A 23,156-nucleotide genomic window follows, 5' to 3' on the forward strand; every position below is an offset into this window, starting at 1 on the left:
TCTAAAGCTTTAAGGACGTATGCTAGAATTTGGTGCGAAAATTTTCCCAATAACAGAATTTCTTCAAACTTTGGATATTGAAGGACAATCATCTAAGAAACAAAAAAATGCAATAAAAGTCATAGGTCACCGGTATTGAAAAAGAGTTATCTGCCCTTGAAAACGGCATTCCCCCCAAAAATGACGTTTTCAAGGGCAGATAACTCTTTTTCGAATCCGGTGATCTATGATTTTTATTGCATTTTTTTGTTTCTTAGATGATTGTCCTTCAATATCCAAAGTTTGAAGAAATTCTGTTATTGGGAAAATTTTCGCCCATCTCATATACAGAGAATTCTAGCGTACGAATTTCGATATTATCTCTCCTCTGTGATGATTAACATGGATTTAGTGACATCAGACATGTGTCATTTTCTGACTTGCTTTCCCTAGTTTACAATCTGTTAAAATATGTATTATCACAATGGCATGAGTGCATTTATTATTTCATTTTGTAGCTTATACAACAGTTGCTTAGATATTTTTTTTTTTTTAAAAATTCATTATTTGCGGTAATTTTATATTTTGGTTTATGTCATTTTTTGGACACCATACTTTGGTCTAATTTTCTGACAGATGCTGATTTTTCGAGCGTTCAGGCGCCGAATCAAGGGGAAATCCCTCAAAATTACCCGGATATCAATATGGCGGAACACATGCTGCAGTTGCATTGAGAAATCTTAAACAAAAATGCTTTTTAACACTAGACATTGTTGTGTACGACAATAAATAATATGTAAGTAGTACACGTGAATGTGTTTTATCATTACGTTACCTAATACAATTCAAAAATAATGAAAGAAAAGTATGAGAAAAGTTATGTTAAAAACTGACATCTATATAAGAAAGCAAACAAAAAATCGTCCCACTAACATAAAAAAGCTATAAAACAATGTAATTCATTTCTTTACCTGTAAACTGAACTGCACTTTCTTATTTTCGCTTCCGGGTTTAATTTTCCGAAAACCGCTGTCGTACTTGTTTCGTTTATCCAGCCTTTACCGTACTCTAACCTTAATAATTATTCGTCATGTTTACGGTTAATGATTATTTGACAGGAAAGGAATTAAACTATATTTCAATGAAAATATGTCAATACATTAAAAAGAAGTATCAAAACATGCATCAAGAGTAGACCTGTCTTGTCATATGACCCTCGAACTAACTATTACCCACGTTCCGGGAATCTGGGATAGTTTAATGTGAGGAAATGTTGTAGCTGAGGTTATACACTTACTGAATATTTTTGTAAGACTGCTTTTATATTGTTATAATTATGTAAAAAAAAAATCCTACAAAGTTCTGTGAAACAGGTCCTGGAGCATCTTTTAGAGTAAAACATATCAATAAGAAATAATATAAACACAGTGACAATTTCTGTTACATATAACGTAACAGCATACATTTTGTATTAGGCCTACATAATAAAAACCATGTCCATGCACAAACTAATTAAGAATAAATATTATGTTAAGTTACAATAATAAAAAAAAGTTATTCACTAAGCTAATAGCAGGTAATATGAAAACAAGAGCTGTCAGAAGACAGCGAAGATGGACAACAAAGATGAAAAGCTTTTCACGAGCACATTCTGAATGGCGGCTATTTTTGAATGTGGAATGTGTTGTGGATGAGGGCTTCAAAAGAATGAAACAATACTGAAAAACACAGTAAAATAAAAGTAAAACTATATCAAAGAAAAACCAAAAGAAAAGACTCATCTCAGGAAACTTCTGTAGCTGAAATAAAGCTGGGGGTGAGTCGTGATACTTAGAGACAATATCAATAGGCGCATAAGAAACTAAACTTACATGTAGAAAATATTTATTTGGGATGATGGAAAGGTGTAATGCGGCGGGCTATGTAGGTATTTGATGACGAAATACTAAAGGACAAATTTCCAGAAACAACGAAAACTAAACGTAAAACATTGGGATGTGGTGGGCATAATGTAGGGGTTTGGTGACGGGATACTAAGAGAACATTTCAAGAAGCTAGAAGCGAAAACCATTATTTCCTTCCGGATGGGATGAGGGCATATACAGATCAACAGACATACATATGTATGAATGATATAGCAAGCCGGCGCCAGCAGAGGGTGGGAGAGGGTTTCGCAATAGCTCTGGTGACTTTGCCACGGGAACGTAAAACGAAAACTTAGATGCACAATTAATTTTTGTTTTAGAAAAATATCAAGTAATCTAAAATGCAAACATCCTGCCCCACAGTGAATATCATTGTTATTACCCACCCATAAACTGAGGTAGCATCAGCTTGATTAAATTTAACTATCATAAAAAGTTCAACTGAACAATTAAGAAGTCAGCTAATACAGTTATATTACAGCAGATAAACTAATTTATGAAATTAGCCGTACGTAATAAAACTAAATGTTACAGTTGACTGTTCGATTACAGAAAAGAAAAACGGGTAGTTTTCATTTAGTTACACTGTTTTCTTCTTTCTTCAGTGGAAATCAGAATTTTTATTTTTTTTTAATTAATAATATAATTAAAAATAATTAATGATTCTCTAGAGGACTTGTATTTCATTCTGTTCTACCTGAAGCAAGTAAACAATACAGGTTAATACTGGCTGGTACTGTAATTGTACATTAAGGTTTTATTCCATTCATTCCTGTATGGACAATAAAATCTGATCTGGCCTGGCCTGACCCGGCCCGGTCGAAAACTGGGCTCATCGGCCCAGGCCGGGCCAGGCCAGAGATTTGAACATGCCATAAATATGCCATCTGTGCATAGATCAGTCAAGAAATGTATTAGATAAATTGTAAAAGATATGCGGAACAATTTCTAGATTGTAGGATTTTTTTATTCATTCTCACATATCACATAATATGATATCATATATATTACAAAAATGTACATTGATACCGCTTCACATTTTTTTAACCCTTTTTACTTTTTTGTATATATCAATCGCGCTTGAAAGGATGTTCAGTATTTAGTTTTATTCAAACATACATAAATGTTTAAATACCATGTTCCGTGGCGTATCTAAAACTGCACCGGTGACAAACTAATCAAGTTCGCCATAACAAGAAACCGAAAGTTGATCGGTGATGACTGGAAGGCAAAATACCAGTTTCAGTTCTGGATGGTGTTCTCTGTAAATTGTGTATTACTTTGAAGTTTAATGTTTTTCATAAGGTAAGTTAACACGTTTATTAATATACTTTCGCTCGTTATATTTTTAGCTTCAATTGCTTGTATTGACCATATCGACATTAAGGATAAATCCCGTTTTCCGGTATTTCCGTAAATAGGGTCAGTGGGGCTGGCGAGATTAACCGATATAAAGACCGTGTACAATATTAGCGATTATTTTTACCAGAAGATAAGGATTTAGGAAAGTTCTTACTTTCTCACAATAGAAATACTATTCTACGACCTCGGCAACATCTTTTTTTGCAAAAATAATCTGTTTACTTTGAAAATTTATGGGAATAATTTCACACCTTCGGTATCGAGCCACGGAATAAAAGATAAAATTTCAAAAATAAAGTAAACTTTGAGAATATTTTTTGCTACATCTTAATTACAACAATGTTTAATGATAATCTGCAATACTTTTTTATTCATTTTGGGTGTGGCTTCCACAGAGGTTCGGCTCATGCCTAGGCCCAGACACTAACCTTTAAATCACTATATTTTATGAAAAAGTGTCTGGACCTATTGTTTTACACAAAGCAGGGTCTTGACCTAGGCATAATTTTGAACCCCTGTGGAACTGACTTCTTGGGTTCTACGGAAGAGTCGAGTAATTAAAATTGGATCGACTTTAGATGATTTTCGTTGAACACCTTGAGTTATAGCGTATGTTTCTTATTAATTGTCTTTAGCTATTAAAATGGATATTACATATTTCAAAAATATAAATAGGTTAACATATAATTGTGATAGCGTTTACATTGATGACTACTGAACAGCTGAAATTATTAAAAGCTTGCTTATTTCGTTTTATTTAAATGATATGAAAGGAAAAAACGTTAATATAAATATAGGCCTAAAAACACAAGATGCGCTTATATAGAACGACATGTAAAGTATCCAACACACTCAGTTTAACCGACTGTTTAAATTATTTCGCCTTGCTGTTTAGTTTAACCGACTGTTTAAATTATTTCGCCTTGCTGTTTAAACTAGATCGCCAATGACCTCAAAGCTCGACCTTAGAGTTTGATTTGAGCGTGTTATCGGATATTCGGACTGCCTATCATATCTTGTGTCTATTATAATGGAAAATGAATGAATAGCTCTGTTTGTAAAATGGTCAAATTTCGTATGTATTCAAAAGAGGTTCAAATCCCGTCCTTGTGCATTTTATTTAACATTTTCATTTGAATATGCCTTCTTTCAACTTGTTCAGTACATTTTTGTTATTTGCGAGGTTTTCCAATTACTATATTTTTTCTATCATTTTAGTAAACATTTATTAACAGAATTGTAGTGCTATTCCATATTATGATAGACAGTTCTCAAGTCTATAGTTTACTGTCACATCTTGTATCTGCCCTCAGCGTAATTTTCAGTTTCATTTTTTTTTCATAGCCTGGATATTTTCCACACATTTTCCTCTCTCAGCAGCACTGCTTTATTATAAGTCATCTCGAATTCCAAAGCAATAAGTTAAAAATTAAAAAAATCGATCCCAAATATTAAAAAAATAAAACAAGCAGGGAGCGATTCGAAACAGGGACGAACAATTTTAGGTATTTGATTTTACTTGCATCAGATGCTTCAATGAGATGATGCCGTTTTAATATATATATGTTTAATAACATTGCTAAACACCCCATAACTAGGAATATTCTGTACAGTCAAATCTGTGTTAAAGACCACCTCTGAACAGAGACCACCTGCCTCTAAAGACCACATGTTTTGTTTCCCATTTTAACATTTACATGTATTTCATACCCCAGTCACACATACGGCGCGGATAGCTACGTTTGACCACGGATAGAAACGTAGTAATCAGTATCGATCCGTACCTGAGCCGTACCTTAAAGTACAGGAGAATTACAAGGCTAACTCCATTTTCATTCAACGTTTCGACTATTTATTAAGTCTTCATCAGGAAGTCAACAAATATGATATGAAATAAACAACGTCATGAATATATGACGTCATAAAAGATGACGTTACGTTACAAACATTTTGGCGTAAAAATTACAATGTACAATAGGCTACATAATGTATACACAAATGTATATCTAAAGTACTGTTTAAAGTATATTGTGGCAAAAATTAAAATTAAAAGTGGTTATACTTAATACATAGTAAGATTATAAACATTATTTAAAATAATAATGTTAATAATCATAATAACAGTACCTTAAAGTAGTAATCCGTATCAATCCGTACCAATCCGTACTGGGGCATTAACCTGTAAATAAAGACCACCTACCAATAAAGACCAGTTTTTGGTTCTCCCAAGAGTGGTCTTTATAGACAGGTTTGACTTATTTTAAAGTGCGGTTAATACCACTGAGCCTGACCTTCAGACGATTTTATTTTTGACGTTTAGTCAGATATTCGGGCCTAATTTGTCGAACAGCTGTATAAATGTATCGTATATTCGTATAAACTAGCAGCATTTTCAAAATGACAGGCTTACTCTGTATATACAGTGGTCAGATTTCCGGGTTCGAATCCTGCACTGAACTTCCAACCCTAGTAATGAATAAAATAGAGTTAGCATTCGTTCCTGTTTTTAAACTTTTTTAATTTCCGAGGAATTTTATCCACGTTGAATGAAACCTTTTATGATTATTTTTGATAATTATTACAGTTATTACAGAGAGACAAACACCATTGAATATGTCATTAACATGTGTTTAGTGTACTAAGTTTATTTATAGATTATGACTAAAATTATACTTAACCTTTAGCCTGCTTGCGGCCAGTCATTCTGCCTTTGTGACCAGTGCAAACCAAGATCGGGTGATCATTGTCTGCACTGTTCGCTTTTCAGTTAGTAAGTTTTCAGTGGACACCCCTTTGAATGATAAATGGTATTGTCCAAATTGAAAGATATACCGGTCCATTTTAAAAATTTAGCAGGTTAAGGGTTAATATAAGATAATTCCTATTTTACAGCTGACGTAAACTATGAGCGACGTTTCAAGTATTCTAAGAGATATTGAAAAGAAAGTGAGTGGTGATGAGAACAAGAAGTCATTTAACTTACTCTACAGTTCCACCGACAGGGTGAATGTTGAGAAATTCCATGTAAACTGTGACGGGAAAGGGCCAACAGTCACGGTGCTTTATGGGAAATACAACACGATTTTTGGCGGTTATACAAGCCAAGAGTGGTGTTCGGACAACAAACGAACCAAGCGAGATGAGCACGCCTTTCTTTTCTACAAGAATGATCATGCCGAAGCAAAATGCGTTTTTCTTCCTATCAAAGCAAACATGGCAGATAGAGCCATTACTTGTGATGCGAACTTTGGGCCAACATTTGGGGGCGGTTCTCTGTTTTGGGAATATTATGATCTACAGGCATTCAAAAAAGATAGTAAACCTGAAAGTGAAAGGAAAGAAGGATATATACAGTTGAATGGAACGATAAATTTCGGTTGTGCTTATGGTATAGAAGATAAACAGAAACAAAACCAAGAGGCTTCTGCAACGGGAAGAAATAGACAGAAATTGGAAGACGATTTTGAGACGAAATGCACAGTTAAATCTCCAGGCAAGAAGGACATCAATGCGGGAATGTTAATCATAAAACGGATAGAGGTGTACCAAGTTGTAGGTAAGTTTCCACGTTAACATTTGAGCATGCGCACTGACACTCCATTGTTAAAATGTTCAGTCAATAAGGCATAGTTCACTGCCATTCAGTCAAGTTTATCAACAGTATATAGGAAAAAATGTAATTATCATTATAGCTAAAATTTAATGTTTGAAATTTTCAGATGACCAGCTGCCTGAACCATGGAGGAAAAAACCAACGGTAAGTTTTTTAAGTCCTGTGTATTATATTTAGGCCATCCCATCCGGTAACAAAAAGCTCAGTGCTTAATAACGAAACTTACCTAAATACTACTACTAGTAATTTACAAAGTATCAAAACTAACGTAAGGAATTACTTAAACTAGCTACTAAATTGTAATATATTTCAAAGTTGTGATATATAGTCAGTCCATGTCCAAGGTCAGATATCATAGACGTTATTAGAATCAGTTATGTGAAGAAAATCTGTAAAACAGAGTCGTATTTTGACATTGTTACATAAAATAAAAGAAAACGAATCACACAAGTCTGCCATTTTGTGAAACATTCTTACACATCAGTCTGGTGGCTATAGGAATTACTTTATCATAAAAACATTGATTTTAGCTTTTCAACATGGTATTTTTTTCTGAAAAATTTCTAGTTGAATGCAATTACACGCGAGAAAGAGACAATGTCTGAGTTTTAAACTTTACCCGAGTTTTAACAAAACGGGTATTCGAAGCGAGACTCAGTGTAGCTTTTATCAAGTGGAAAATACTTTAATGTTACGTAGTTAGGTAGTAATTTATAAATAAAACAAGATGAAAAATAACTTTCTTAATAGATGATGACTAAAGTCTTATAATAATTTCAGTCTGCGAAATGTTATGTCTTTCAACATTACCAGAAATTAGTTTTGTTTGGTTCAGTCAGCCGTAAACTAAGCATCCTGAGGACACAGACACCCTGAGGACACAGACACTTTGGGTCCCCCCCCCTACACACACACATACACACACACCCCACACATACCACCCACCCCCGCCCCTGCCAGACCCCCCGTGAAATAAACAAACGTGTTTGTAAACATGGACGGTTCCAAACTGAAGGGATCCATGCTCAAAAATAATGACAAAATATAGTACTTATCGCATATCCGTAACCCTGACCAGCCTATAAACCGGGCCAGTATGTTTTATAAGTACAAGAACATTGTTGACACATTTAAACGAGGAGAACATCAAGATCACGTATTTTCTTTACCTAAAGCATCTACATGTTTATTTTTGTATTCATGATCACTCCCTAACGACATGATCCTTAAAAGCTATTTAGATAAGTGAGATGTGTTTAAAATATAGAATTTGTATAGATCTATATGTAAACAAAAACGTTAAACGTGAAATACTACATTATCTTTGTCTTACGATTTTCTTGTGTATTATATAAATATCATATGGCAGCCTGTGTGATATTGATATAGTCAACCAGAGGGCAGAATTTCACTCGAGGCGAAAGCCGAGTGCTGACATTCTGTTTCGAGGGTTGACAGTGTCAATGTCACACACGCTGCCATATGATATTTATTTCATTATACCGAAATCAATTTAGTCAGAACAGTTTTAAAATGTTTTAATTCATTTAATTCAGCAGTTTCATATGGTGGCTGATTTCTGCCATTTCGCGTTTTCGCCCTGCGACCCCGCCGTGCGAAAACACGAGAATTAACAAGTTAAAATGGCGAGGGCGCGGGGCGAAAACTCGCTATTTAGCGTGGGCGCGGAGCGAAAAGTCGCTGTTTAGCTGGGTCGCGGGGCGAGATTTAGTAACTGGTATGTCGGGGGCGCGAGACGAAAACACGATAATTAGCGCTGCTTAAACGTCGAGTTTTCGCACCGCGCCCCGTTATTCCAGTTACTAAATCTCGCCCTGCGCCCCCGCTAATTATCGTGTTTTCGCTTTGCGCCCCCGCTAAATAGCGAGTTTTCGCCTGGCGCCTCCGCCATTTTATCTTGTTAATTTTCGTGTTTTCGCTCGGCGATAATCAGCGGGGTCGAGGGGAGAGATTTAGGAACTGGAATGTCGGGGGCGCGGTGCGAAAACTCGGCGTTTAAGCAGCGCTAATTATCGTGTTTTCGCCACGCGCCCCCGACATACCAGTTACTAACTCTCGTCCCGCGACCCTGCTAATTATCGTGTTTTCGCTCCGCGCCCCCGCTAAATAGCGAGTTTTCGCCCCGCGCCCCCGCCATTTTAACTTCTTAATTCTCGTGTTTTCGCTCGGCGGGGTCACGGGGCGAAAACTCGAAATGGCAGAAATCAGCCACCATAGCTTCACCTTTAAAATAGCGCGGTAATCGCCTATGTACACATTGAATAGTGACGTCACTACATTATTTCACTACAAGGGAGGCAATCATATGGCTAAAAACTTGAAGCTGTTAATTGCCCTTATATGACATTCAAAATATCAGCGTGGTCACATGACCTGACAGTCACTTTCACTTGGTCACGTGTCAAAAAGGTTGAAAATGTTTTGATAGTAAAAATATTTCTTTCTCGGGTAACGAGATTTTATCATTGTAGACAAAACAGAGGTATAATAAAAACGATATTACTCAAGACGTCATACTGACACCATGTATTTACGAACGCATGCTAAACAGTAGGCCTACGTCGGGACACTTATAGAAAGCGTAGCAGGCCCGAATCCAGGGCTGGACCGAGGGGACCCATGCCTCCCCCTCCAGTTGGCTGAGAAGTGACCTATACTCATCAAACATGCACCCTACTATTTTGGCAAAGGAGACCCAGAAATGCACCAGAGGCCACCATTTCATACCTGTATTTCAAAATTTTCCAGGGAGAGCAACACAATCAAGAGGGGAGTAACGTAGGCCCTACCCCTCTAATACCTCAAAATTTAGACCTAAAAATGCACCAGAGGCCACCATTTTATGCCTGTATTTAAAATTTTTTCAGGGGGTGATCCAATAAATGCACCTTATAAATGATACCATTTCATACCTGTATTTAAAAACAATCCAGGAGAAGACACCCCCCCCCCCTCCCCTGAACCCTAGATAACATGGGCAAAGGCACGCACACCCCCCCCCCCCCCCCCCCCCCCACGCTTTCCACGTCCAATACGTTGCTATGCGCCTCGGTGATCACGTCTTCGTTCAAGACTGATGACCCCCACCCAACCCCAGTCAAAACTTTCTGGATCCGGCCCAGCGTAGTACCAACTTTCACAGGCATCATGACTAATATAATCAACCGGGGAACTCTAATTATATATATACTGATAGGCACTGGGTATTTTGAATACACGAGATTTGTTTAATTGATTAAGTCAGTTGTAAAATATATAGATTTAATAGTTATTAACTAAAATCTGTAAAAAGATCATTTGTAAAACTGTAACTGTATCACTGTATCAAAAAAAAAACTTTGCAATTTCTTCCTTTTCTTGAAACAGGATGTGTACTGCGGTTAGGGGTTTTTGTTAATTCTTCTATTTGTTTGTTTTATTCAAAACATTATTTCTTTGTTACGTAACGATAACAATACTGTAGACATTTTACAGGACAAAGAAATTGATGAAATGAGAAGGATTCTTGAAAATTTAGAACCCCTCCCTGGTCTTGGTATAAAAACATACAATATACTACTTGTTGGGGTGATTGGTTCTGGCAAGTCGAGCTTCTATAACACGCTGGCAACTGTTTTCACGGGCTCAGTGAAATCACACGCCCCTGCAAGAGATGCGCCAACAAGTGTTACGAATGAGGTGATACACTTTTATTATTTCTTTGGGTATTTCTTTACTTATGTATGTTATTAGCAGACAATATCTTTTTATGCCCCCGAAGGTGGGCATATTAAAATCGCACTGACCGTCCGTCCGTCCGGTAAATTTTTGTCCGGGCTGTAACTCTTCCATTCATAAAGGGATTTTGAAATAACTTGGCATAAATATTTACCATAATGAGACGATGTGTCATTCGCAAGACCCAGACCCATAGCTCCAAGGTCAAGGTCACACTTAGAGGTCAAAGGTTAACATGGTCTGTTTCTTGTCCGGTCCATAACTCTGCCATCCATGAAGGGATATTGAGAAAACTTGGCATAAATGTTTACCATAATGAGACGATGTGTCATGCGCAAGACCCAGACACCTAACTCCAAGGCCAATGTCACACTTAGAAGTCCAAGGTTAACAGGGTTTGTTTCGTGTCCGGTCCATAACTCTGCCATTCATTAAGGGATTTTAAAATTACTTGGCATAAATGTTCCTCATAATGAGACGACGTGTCATGAGCAATACCCAGACCCCTAGCTCCAAGGTCAAGGTCACACTTTGAGGTCGAAGGTTAACATAGTCTGTTTTTGTCCGGTCCATAACTCTGGCTTTGATGAAGGGATTTTGAAATTACTTGGCATAAATGTTCCCTATAGTGAGATGAGTTGTCAGTCGCAAAATCCAGACCCCTAGATCCAAGGTCAAGGTCACACTAAGAGGTCAAAGGTTAACATAGTCTGTTTTTGTCCGGTCCATAACTCTGTCATTGATGAAGGGATTTTGAAATTACTTGGCATAAATGTTCCCTATAGTGAGATGAGGTGTCAGTCGCAAAACCCAGACCCCTTGATCCAAGGTCAAGGTCACACTTAGAAGTCAAAGGTGTTTCTTGTCTGGTCCATAACTGTGCCATTTATCAAGGGATTTGAAAATAAGTCGACACAAATGTTAACCATATTGAGATGTGTCACGCTTATGACTCAGGCCTCTTTGGTCAAGGTCAAGGTCACAAAATGATATGTGATTTTTTGCGCATACATCTGTGGCATTCTTGAGCCTACTTTGGGGGCATTTGGCACCAATAGTGACAGCTCTTGTTTTTTGTAGTGACCCTTTAATCGGATGCCATAAGTAAATATTTAAACGTCTAAATTGTTTTTACGACCGAAAGAGATACCACATTTACTGTAACAAATTTAATGTACGCCCTGAATTATTTACTCCGTTTTTACGCGTGTATATCTCAAATTTATCTCAAAATTAATCATTAGAATAACTATACGTAACAGGTCATGCGCTTTTAGGCTTAACTGTAGTAAAGGAACCAGCGTAGGAGCCATCTGGTCGCGCAATGGCGGACAGGTTTTATAACACTAATTTTTCACTTGGCATGGCAACAGAGGTCTAAATTAAAGCTAGTTTCTGTTTAAATTTCATTGTGGATGTATTTATGATATTTTGGTAGAAAATGGGAATGCAGGTTGTATTTGGTGAAGTGGAGCTCAATTTTAGTATGAGTAGTACTTCACAGCAGTGTGATTTTGATGTGATTTTACTGTAAGCAAATGTGACAAGAGAAATCTCTCTTAGAAGATACATTACCCCTACTTTTCTGCTCATTTTATATCAGTTTTACCATAACTATTTAAAATGAGGTAAGGATTTGTTCTCTGAAATAGGTGTAACTATGTTTGGTAGCTCAATAAAAAATGTCAGTTTTATATAGAATATATAGGGAATACTATTTATGCTATTGTGACCTTTTAAAACGGTTGAATGTAAATACTTTTGATAGAAAAACGTATGTTCAGTCCGTCATCACTCTTTGTAAATTGCATTTAACTTTTTTCAATAAAATGTCACGTTTCTGGTCTGTACTAATCTTTTTTTCGGACTTTGGGCTGGTGTTATGCGTTTTTCTGTCCTGTATTTTACTATAAGGTTTACGAGACTAAATTTTTTGTTTGAATGATACTATGATAATCTGATGTAAAACACCACGACAAATATTTATACACAGTATGAATATTTGCAGATTCGTGTCTATTATTAGATGTTGTAAACCTAAGTTTTAAATTTGTTTAAAGATTCATGCTTATGAACTTAAATCAAGAAGTGGAAAGCAACTGAACCTTCGAATTTTTGACATAAGAGGATTCGAGGCTGAAAGAGGATATGACCATGAATTTGAATTGCTTCTCAACGGCAGGTTGCCAGTTGGATTTAGCGTAAGTTATAATAGATAAACTTTGTAATTGCCGCTGCTACTGTTATATCATTCTAAAAACGACAATCGTCAGATTTATAGCATCAAGTATAATCTAAATATTCACATAAAAGTCCGTTGATTGTAATGAATGACTAATCATTGTTTATATAAAGTGGAGATGTTAAAAAGAGACATGAAAATAAAAACTGCTTTGGAATGGAAAACGCTCATTTTATATACCCGATATTTCCTTGACCAGCGTTACTTTAACATTATATTTTATTATATACGTTACTATAAATAGTAACAAAATAGCCGTTTAAAACGGTCATTACGGCCTCTGTTGACGAATCCATAATGGCGCAGTGCGCCTCACGCGCCATAATCATAATGGCCCCGGGTATTAACCGGAACGTCAGCGCGTTGACGTCATGTAGCAACGTCAAAACCCGGTTGAAAAGGTGCCGAATCAATTTCAGATCAATTTCAAATATTGACGGCATTGTTGATGAAAAAAGCAATACAAATAAGGCTTTTAAGTTTTTGGGAAAATACGTGAAATGAAAATACCAAGATAAATATGAAATGAAGGTATATAACAAAAATGTTAATAAACGGCTGGTTGTGCCTTCTAGCCATAATGGCACACCTAGTTTCATATTGGCCCTCGGGCAATTATACCACTTGGTGTGCCATTATGACAAGAAGACACAACCAAGCCGTATATTAACCTCTTATTAACACATTCCATATAGAAATTATACGGTGGTATGTTTAGGACATGCATTTATTTTTATAAGATTAAATTATTTCGTGCGTACGGCATCTTATCTCGTGCGCTTGACGTCTTATTTTGAGCGTACGACATTTCATCTCGTGCGGTCAACATTTTATCTCGGGCGCAAGACATTTTAGCGTTTGAAAATTGCTTTTTATGGGCTCATTTCAAAACTACAGTGTTATTTTTTCTATAATCAGAAACCCGCTCCCCAAAAGATAAAAATGAAACTACTAGTGAAAAAAAAATTTAGCTGATGGCCAAGTTGGCAGAATTGTGCCATTTTGTTATTTCGTTCTGTCGCAGCGACACAATGACAAACGTCATAATGGCGCTCCGCCGAACGTCGCCTCGCCGAACGTCACCACGCAAAACGTCACCCCACCAAACGTTATCTTTTCACGTTAGGGGATGCCAGGTCCGTCCATCCGTTCGTTTATATATTTTGTCCTAAATTGGAAAAATACTATAATGTTTTATGCTTGTCTCAGTGAGATGGTTTCATGTAAGCATGACCCTTGTTCAACTCCAACAGCTAAGTGAGACACTGACGTTTTAGAAAGAGACCGTAAATTCGCTCGAATCCATCTCACTGAGCAAAGCATAAAGTATTTTGAACGGACGGACGGACAAACGCACGCACGTATGCATATTGCTTTGTATCTATATGTCATGAAAAAGATTTTTAATCAAAAGTTACACATCATGTCACTGATGTTCTCGCTGATTGATTGAATGATGTGGGAACGGGGTCAGGGGAGTGGGGTGAAAAATATATCATAACTATCCATAACTGTTACCGCCTTTTGTAGTCAATCAAATTAATACAATCATGTCATCCCGGAAGACAACCAGACAAAGTTGACGGGGCGACGTTCGGCGGGCAGCGGTTGTCGGGGCAACATTCGGCGGGGCGACGTTCAGTGGGGGACAACGTTCGGCGGGGCGCCATAACAAACGTTTGTCATTGTGTTGCTGCGATAGAACGAAATAAGAAAATGGCACAAATCAGCCACCATAGCCATCAGCTAAATGATTTGATTTTATTACAATTACTTTCAGTTTTATCTTTTAGGGAGCGGGTTTCTGTTTCTGTAAAACTTTTACTGTATTTTTGTGTTGAGCCCAGAGAAGGCCGGTGTGCCATGCCAATTTCAAAATGCTAAAATTTTGTGCGCATGAGATAAGATGTCGTGTACTCGCGATAAGATGCCGTGCGCCCGAGATAAGATGTCGTGCTCACGAGATGAAATGTCCAGCTCACTAGATAAGATGTCGTGTGCTCGAGATAAGTTATCGTGCGCGCGATAAGATGAAGTGCACTGGAGATAAGATGCCATGCGTTCGAAGTAAGATGTCGTGCGGCAGGGGTCCTGAAATAAGCTGTCCGAGTTGTCCGATTCGTGCATTCCTCGGTCCGGACAAGCAGTTTTTAGAAGCTGGCTTGTCCGGGGACAAGTAAAATTTCCGTGGTAAACATTTTATGAAAACGAAACTAATCGGCGTCATCTGTGATTTCCGCATGCCTAAAGGCAATATCTAATCTGTTTGTGATCATTTATGACCCTTAAATTATCAAAACAAAAATGTATACAGCCATTTATAGACACTTGGACTGGTTTACTACATTTAATGATCATTATTGGAAAATTATACCGTGAAGTTGAAAATGAGTGCCAGTCTGTGGGGATTCCCGTTATCTACTTTCATTTTTGATTTTCAGAAAATCGGTTAGCTAGGTAAAGTTTAGTAGCCAAACTTTGTGGCTTAATTTTTGAGCCGATTGTTTTGACATTTAACAACTCGGACAGCTTATTTCAGGACCCCTGAAAGACCAGTGCAGTATTCAGTGAATGTTATGGGACCAGGGTAGAAATTCTAGGCATACTGAGATTATTTTTGTCAATGGCATGTGTTCAAGTGTTCTTAATTATTCTCTACTCACTAAACTTGCTAGTCGTAACATATTTTCAAGTGGATGTTCTAGTCACTTAGCTTGCTAGTTATAACATATTTTCAAATGGATGGTTCTAGTCATAACATAAAAACTTTATATAAGTCAAAATAGAAGTCAACAGAAGTGTATGTTTGTATTATTTGTTTATTTAGTAATGATAATGCTGATCCTTTCCTTTTTAAACTAAAAAGTACGGACAAGTTCTTCTTAGGTACGGACAAGTGGATTTGTGGGCCCAACTTGTCCGTGGACAAGTAGACTCTGAAAATATTTCAGGACCCCTGTGCGGACGAGATCAGTTAATCTTAAATAAAATAAATGCATGTCCTTAACATGCCACCGTAGAAATAATGATATTTTGAATTAAAGTTTGAAAATCAATTTTATATATGATTTCGGATATTACGTTTTTTTTTGTCTTTAGTTTCCAGATCAGCCAGCTCCTGTTAGAGAGGATGTACTGTTAAATGGCAGTCTTAAAGACCAAATACATTTGGTGTGCTTCGTTACAGGAACTTCGAATTTAGACACTATCACTGATGACCTCCATAAGCGAATCACTGTCATACAGAAATCTATCAACAAGAAGGGTAAATATAAGAATTACAGATCATGTATAAACGTTTCGTTATAATTCAAGTTGATGTAGAAGATCTAACATTTTTTACTAATTTCACTTTGCAGCGTAGGTTGAAAATGTACAGGTGTGCATGCTGAGTGTTAAGTATCCTAGTGCACTAACGTTTTTTTGTCTTGTTGTTGTTTCTGTCTTTTGTATTAAATTCTGTCAATTTCAAGAAGTTTTCATAAGTAACCAATAATTGTCCATTTTGCAAACGTATAAAAATTCAGGAAAAAAAAACGGTTAGGCTTTAAAACGATATGACTACGACCTCTTTCGCTTATAAAAGAACATGCTGACAGGCGAAACGACTTAACTGAAACCCTAGAATTAACAGTTGTTTTCAACCAAAAACAAATAATTTGCACGAATTCGTCTTCATAAATGAAGGTAAGGACAAAACATTAGTAAGTAGTAAGAATTGTGATAGCTCAATATGAGTGTTTGCGCCAAGTAAATTGTTACCTACATCGTTCAGTATCTATAAGTATGCTTAATTATATGCTATATGGCGGGCTATAGGTGCCTCGGTTACATTGATGATTACATTTATTTGTTTTCATTTATTACTTAAAAGGATTGCCTATGGTTGTGGTGGCAACAAAATTTGATGATCTTTGTCCAAAGATATCTGAAGATGCTAATCGAGTGTACAGAAGTCCCAAAGCTCGCGACGCCACGAACACAGTGTCAAATTTCTTTGGTATACAAGAGAAATATATTTTTCCTATTGTGAATTACGTGAATGATGAAGAAATTAAGGATGGAAAGGACAGACTAGCCATGCAAGCATTAGATGCAATGGTCAGACTGACAAAGGACTACCTAGAAAACCATAAAGGTATATATGCTATTGAACTTAGATATATTCAAGCAGCTATTTATGATATTTTGACGACTCCTTGATACACTCCTCTTTATACCTATGGTGTGATTGCTTTCATCACCAGTCCGATCATTTCCACATTCCGTACACATGCAAATGGACACATAAACACATGTAACGCGCTAAAACACACAAACACAAGCCCACACTTAGCATACGTAGTTCATTAAACTTTAGAGAATTTGTTTGAGCAATGTTTTTGTTTTAATTGCACATCAGAGGTGCCGATTATGCTTCAAAAAGTCTTCTTTCCGTTACATTCATTCGTAGTCCAAAGTGCATATGAAAGAGATGCAGATGGCATGATACCAATTTGTTAAACCAGGTTTTACTACTAATGTATGCTTCTTTTTATACGCCCGTTTGAAAAACGGGACGTATTATGGGAACGCCCCTGGCGGGCGGGCGGGCGGCGTCCACATACCTTGTCTGGAGCATATCTTCTACATGCATTGAGGGATTTTGATGAAACTTGGCACAGTTGTTCACCATCATGAGACGGAGTGTCATGCGCAAGAACCAGGTCCCTAGGTCTAAGATCAAGGTCACACTTAGAGGTCAAAGGTCAAATTCAAGAATGACTTTGTCCGGAGCATATCTTCTTCATGCATGGAGGGATTTTGATGAAAGTTGGCACAATTGTTCATCATCATGAGACGGAGTGTCATGCGCAAAAACCAGGTCCCTAGATCTAAGGTCAAGGTCACACTTAGAGGCCAAAGGATACAAGAATAAAAAATTCAAGAATGACATTGTCCGGAGAATATCTTCTTCATGCATGGAAGGATTTTGATGTAGCTTGGCACAGTTGTTCGCCATAATGAGACGGAGTGTCATGCGCAAGAACCAGGTCCCTAGGGGTAAGGTCAAGGTCACACTTAGAGGTCAAAGATACAAGAATGAAAACTTTGTCCGGAGCATTTCTTCTTCATGCATTGAGGGATTTTGATACAACTTGGCACAAATGTTCACAAGCATGAGACGGAGTGTCGTGCGCAAGAACCAGGTCCCTAGGTCTAAGGTCAAGGTCACACTTAGAGGCCAAAGGTCAGATACAAGAATGACTTTGTCCGGAGCATTTCTTCTTCATGCATGGAGGGATTTTGATGTAACTTGGCACAATTGTACACCATCATGAGACGGAGTGTGATGCACTGGTCCCTTCTTTTGAATTACTTCTCTTTGCTGTTACTATAAATAGCTTATATTGTAACTTTTTCATTACAAGTCGTAGGGAAAAATAGAGACTACTTTTCTGTAGTACAACATGCATGTTACATCCAATTCTGAGGTGTATTTTGAGCTATCTCTACCTGGAAAGGATTTTTGTATGGACTTGTAATTTTTTTTATTTTTTTTTTTTTTTATTTTTTTTTCTCTTTAAAGATTAACTTCCCTTAGTTGTTACTATAAATAACTTACATTGTAACTTTTTTATAATTGACCGTAGGGAAAAACCAAGACCACTTTTCTGTGGTACAACATTGATGTTACTTTCAAATTTTGGGTGTATTTTAAGGTATCTCTACCTTGTAAGGATTTTTTGTGGACTTAAAAAAATAAAAGAATTACAATAATTTCTAAAAAAAAACAACAACAATGTAAACAACTAGAAAATTAAAATTCCATTTGCAAATACAGGTGCTAGTGTAAAGAAATTTGCTGTGACGGGCGTCTATTGTGACATTCTGGCACTCTTGTTTCAGAAATGGCGTCAAAACTTGACAGGTGGTCAGATCGCGCAAACAAACTGCATATACCGGTAAGACTTTTCAGATCAGGTCACAGTAAAATTTCATTCTATACAGAATGTCTAAGATATAAAAGAGTAACTCACAACAAACTAATAACTTACAAGCAAGCGTAGAACTAACAATTTCCCTTGCTAAATTAGAGTAAAGGGATTCCTTAATGATGGTTATGTCGTGTACCTTAAAAGCTATTCTGCTTTATGTGTGACATTGTTGTACATATTCGAACTTGTGAACATGTACATTTATTGCATTGACGCATGATTTGTTACTGTAAATGTTATTGTATGCTTTCACTACATAGTTATGAATGACCTTTATAACTTGATTTGCTGATTCGTGTTTACAGAGACATGAAAACGAGAAGGAAGTTGTTCTTATGAAGCTTGGTGGAGAACTGACAGAGCTTGGCGATGATGTTCTGCGCGTTCTCTGTATTGGAGCGGTGCATAGTGGTAAAACGAGCTTTATTGATTCAATATCATCGGCATTAAGAGATGAAATATATTCAAAGGCTGCAGGAGGGTATGCAACCGGTAGAAAATCGCAGGGTGGTCATTTAGTTTCAACTACGGAGAGGGTAGGTCACATGTTTTGAAAATAGTTGTGTTAAAATTTATTTTTGCTGAAATTAGATTTCTGTCTGAATCATTGTGGTAAGCGTAAAATAGTTGATGTGATGATTGAGAAAAATATTGAAATAACAATAATATGCACTACCTTCATAGAAATAATCAATCATTCAATAATAATATATCAGGTTGTCCGATAAGTTCATAAAGTGGTTTGCTACACGTAAAGGGTAGCGTTTCTCAAACATGTACATTTAATTCGAAGGAAACATTCATACTTCACATTTTAATTCTGTTTTCAGTTTCAAATGTATCAGATGAAGTACAAACACGAATCAGAGGATATAATAGGCAGCAATGTCTACATAGGCGATCTACCTGGTTTTCAAGAATCTGGTGGCATACAGTTAGATGCCGTCAAATATGTGATTCAGGGTCACGTGCCAAACAGATTCAAGGTAATTTTTCACTGCAGTAACGGCAATTAATTAATCTAAAACTAAACTTCTGTTACCCTACATAATAGGGTTTTTGGCATTAAGACACATAAAAATTTATGTTTCAGTATTGCATAAATGTTTTCTACATAAATACATTGCATAGTGATGAGAATAGTCTTTCAGGTTCTTTGAATCAGATACGTCTAACTGTTCCTGATCTTCTTGTGTCTGTGTACAGACATTTAAAATAACAAACTTCTTCTATGAATCCTTTGTGGTGAACTTTTAGATAAAAGACGGAATAAAAAGAGATTCAAGGCGATTCAAGCATCGACCTCAAAAGAACGACAAAATTCACTGCGTTTGTTTTGTTTTTGATATCTCTACGCCAGCGGACGAGCTGCCAGTTAATATACAGGAAACGTTCAAGTCTCTGCAAAGTTGGCTTCTTGATAAAGGTACATATCCATTTAGATGTTAGTAAAGGTATTCGGGATCAAGGCAGTTAAATTGTTTTACATCGACTTGTCCCAAATGTCAAATTTGCTTTTGATTAGCCATTGTCTGTAAGAAGTTCAGGTATGTCCATAAACCTTACTCACTGTCGCTTTTGATATAAAGGTGCTCACCCTTGCTTCTTCCTCGTTATTTTACATGACATTTCCTCCAACAAAAGCTGACAAGAGGGTGATGTAACTTAAGCTGTAATATGGTTTCTTAAAAAAACACCAGGACAGTGCTCAAACTGCTCTAGTACAGTATCATATTCAGTAAAAGTAAAATGTACAAATGACCATTACTATAAAAGATATTAGCCAGTTTACTGTCTATCTTAAGCTATACCTTTGATAGTAAATGTGGTCCTCCTCCGATCATGTGAAAACTGAACATGTTAACATAATATGACTGTAAATTGTGAATATTTTTGTACTTTTAAATGTAGGTCCTCAAGCAAGGGACGTGCTAATTATTGTTTAATACAGTTCTAATATGTATTAAAATTACAATATTCTGGTTCCTTAGCACTCAGTTGTCTGACTGAAAATAGGTAAAAAGTATTTTGTTTTATTGCGGTATTCATCGAAAAGTTCCATACAAGTGCGCAAAGACCGTTAACTTTGTAGCGTTTTTACTTCCAGATATTCCCTATGTAGCCATTTTGACGAAAGGTGATTTGTTGAGCGATGCTGTGGAAGAGTGCAAACTTCATGTTTTTGATAACAAGATCTTAAAAGAAAACAAAGACAAACTCATCGACATGTTTAAGTTTAAGCAAAGCAAAATGTTCCCGGTGATAAACTATATACATGAAGATACAGTTGTTCCAGAATCTGATGCGTTACTTATATGTATGTCGACAAAATATTACAAGATAATTTATAAAAGTATTCAAATAAAAAGAATTTCAATTATATTGTACAGTATATGTAGTTATAGTATATATTTCAAATCTGGCTTAATTTTGATTAACTAAAGTTGAATATGAATATACTTTGATCCCTTTTCGTTATCGGTACATGCATTAGTGAACTTCAATCTTTGTTGTTTTTTATCTAAATAAAATATTTTTTGTCTGTTTCAGCGGCATTCAGGGAAATTCTGAAACTTGGAAAAGAATATTTGGAGGATATGGATGATGAAGATACTGATGATGGTGATAACGAAGAAAATGGATCAGAGGCATAAATTAATTGTTATTCAACCTTGGTGAGATATGTAAACAAAGACTTAATTGCATAGGGTTATCTGAAATATAGCATTTCGTTTTGTAGGTGGATTTATTTAATTGCCTCACCAAGCTTGCTCAATAATGAATACAAGAAATACGTCTGATTGAGTTTGATTTAAGTACTGAGTGACGATTTGCATGGTCATTAGGTCTGAGGTTGTAGATATCCGTAGCCCGGCATATAATAATTTTATTGGACATAAATACATATATGTTAATTCTAACAACCTAAACTTGTTCATTAGAAGCTCGTCTGGAAAATATTCAGCACAATATCAAATATAGATTGATAATTGTTGATTTATTAAGAGGGATTTATAGGAAACAGAGTCAAATAAACAGTTCATTCTGTTCCATCGAGTTATACTAGCAGGTTTTTCATATATCTGGCCATAGCAATGACCCAAAAAGTGAGGAGTTTTCTAAATCCGAAAACAACCCACAGACTTCAAGATGATTGGCATTTAGTGGGAGGTGATCATATACTTAATATAATTTACGCACATGTAGTACAATTCCATTCAAGATCAGTCAAATTTATCAACATGTTTAATTTTTGCTTCAGTTATAAATTGATATATTTTGATAGGGAAGCCTCCGTGGCCGAGTGGTTACGGTCGCTGACTTCAAATCACTTGCCCCTCGCCGATGTGGGTTCGAGCCTCACTCGGTGCTTTGCCTTTTTCATATGAGAAAGTCATCCCGCTGGCTTGCGGAAGATTGGTGGTTCTACCCAGGTGCCCGCTCCGCTCGTGATGACATAATGCACGCGGAGGGGAACCTGGGGTCTTCCCCCACCATCATAGCTGGAAAGTCGTCACGTCACCTATAATTATGTCGGTGCGACGTTAAACCCAACAAAAAATAAATAAAACATTTTAACACGGAAATGCGTTAAATATAAACATTATTTGAAATTCTTTAATATTTATTCAACTCGTATATTTTCAGAGACAAAATCTCCAGAGGCGTATACCAAGGGCATTGCTATCAAGATGAAAGCGGTAACAGACGAAACAATATATTTTGCTGTCTCAAGTTTTACAAAGACCTGTAAAAAGAAACAGATCTGCAATATCTGAAAATATCACAAGAACAGAGAACGAAATCTCGTTTAATCATGTGACAACCATTAAAATATCGTTTATTGATGAAGATGTTGTTTTGTTATTTGGTGTTTTTTTTGTGTTTTTTTTTTCAGTTTTAAACGGCCAGTTGCGATTCTGTATATTATTTTTTTAGAGTCGTGTGACTTCTTTAATAAATCAATGAATTCAATGAACGCCTTTATTTCGTATAGTGTCTGTAAAAACACCTTTTAAGGTGAAAGTGGAGAGTGTAAACCAGTGCTGTACATAAGTTACCGGTATTTATCAAGATAATCAAGTAAGTTCTTATCACAATTCAAATATTGTGTCAGTTGTACTGGGCGTCAAACCTCGACAAACGAATAAACTTCAACTGAATTGTAAATTGCTGTTTTAAAATAAATCTGCAATTCACCTTGTATGTTTTTCACAAACAGACTTAAACGACAGTTGTGCAAGAAAGTCAATTGTTTATCGAGTATAACAAAAGATCCTTTTGCTTTAGACAGATGCACATATGACATCATCATGTTA

General features: G+C 36.4%; 1 protein-coding gene across 4 annotated transcripts; it reads left to right on the forward strand.

Moving 5' to 3' along the window:
• The first annotated feature begins 637 nt into the window (after positions 1–637).
• Positions 638–22,685, forward strand: LOC128558524 (uncharacterized). 4 transcript variants are annotated; one of them, XM_053548102.1, is made up of 14 exons: positions 638–775; positions 6,159–6,822; positions 6,986–7,023; positions 10,375–10,578; positions 12,678–12,818; positions 15,959–16,124; positions 16,734–16,997; positions 18,749–18,804; positions 19,143–19,373; positions 19,668–19,823; positions 20,095–20,263; positions 20,945–21,154; positions 21,388–21,485; positions 22,486–22,685. In XM_053548102.1, exons 2-14 carry the CDS (start codon positions 6,171–6,173, stop codon positions 22,531–22,533), a joined length of 2,433 nt encoding a protein of 810 aa, XP_053404077.1. In that variant the 5' UTR covers positions 638–775; positions 6,159–6,170; the 3' UTR covers positions 22,534–22,685. The 4 variants fall into 4 exon arrangements, with proteins under 4 accessions (XP_053404077.1, XP_053404085.1, XP_053404081.1 ...); XM_053548106.1 differs by lacking the exon at positions 638–775 and adding an exon at positions 3,059–3,209 and having other exon boundaries at positions 21,388–21,512; XM_053548100.1 differs by lacking the exon at positions 638–775 and adding an exon at positions 3,059–3,209.
• The last annotated feature ends 471 nt before the right edge of the window (positions 22,686–23,156 follow it).

The sequence above is a fragment of the Mercenaria mercenaria genome, chromosome 1 (genome assembly GCF_021730395.1).
Source record: "Mercenaria mercenaria strain notata chromosome 1, MADL_Memer_1, whole genome shotgun sequence".
NCBI classification, from domain to species: Eukaryota; Metazoa; Mollusca; class Bivalvia; order Venerida; family Veneridae; genus Mercenaria; species Mercenaria mercenaria.

Excerpts from the sequence above, each read along its gene's own strand:
- LOC128558524 (XM_053548102.1), top strand. The coding sequence starts at position 6,171 with ATGAGCGACGTTTCAAGTATTCTAAGAGATATTGAAAAGAAAGTGAGT. Across the intron at positions 6,823-6,985 it reads AGAGGTGTACCAAGTTGTAG|ATGACCAGCTGCCTGAACCA; the intron begins GTAAGTTTCCAC and ends TGAAATTTTCAG. Across the intron at positions 7,024-10,374 it reads CATGGAGGAAAAAACCAACG|GACAAAGAAATTGATGAAAT; the intron begins GTAAGTTTTTTA and ends GACATTTTACAG.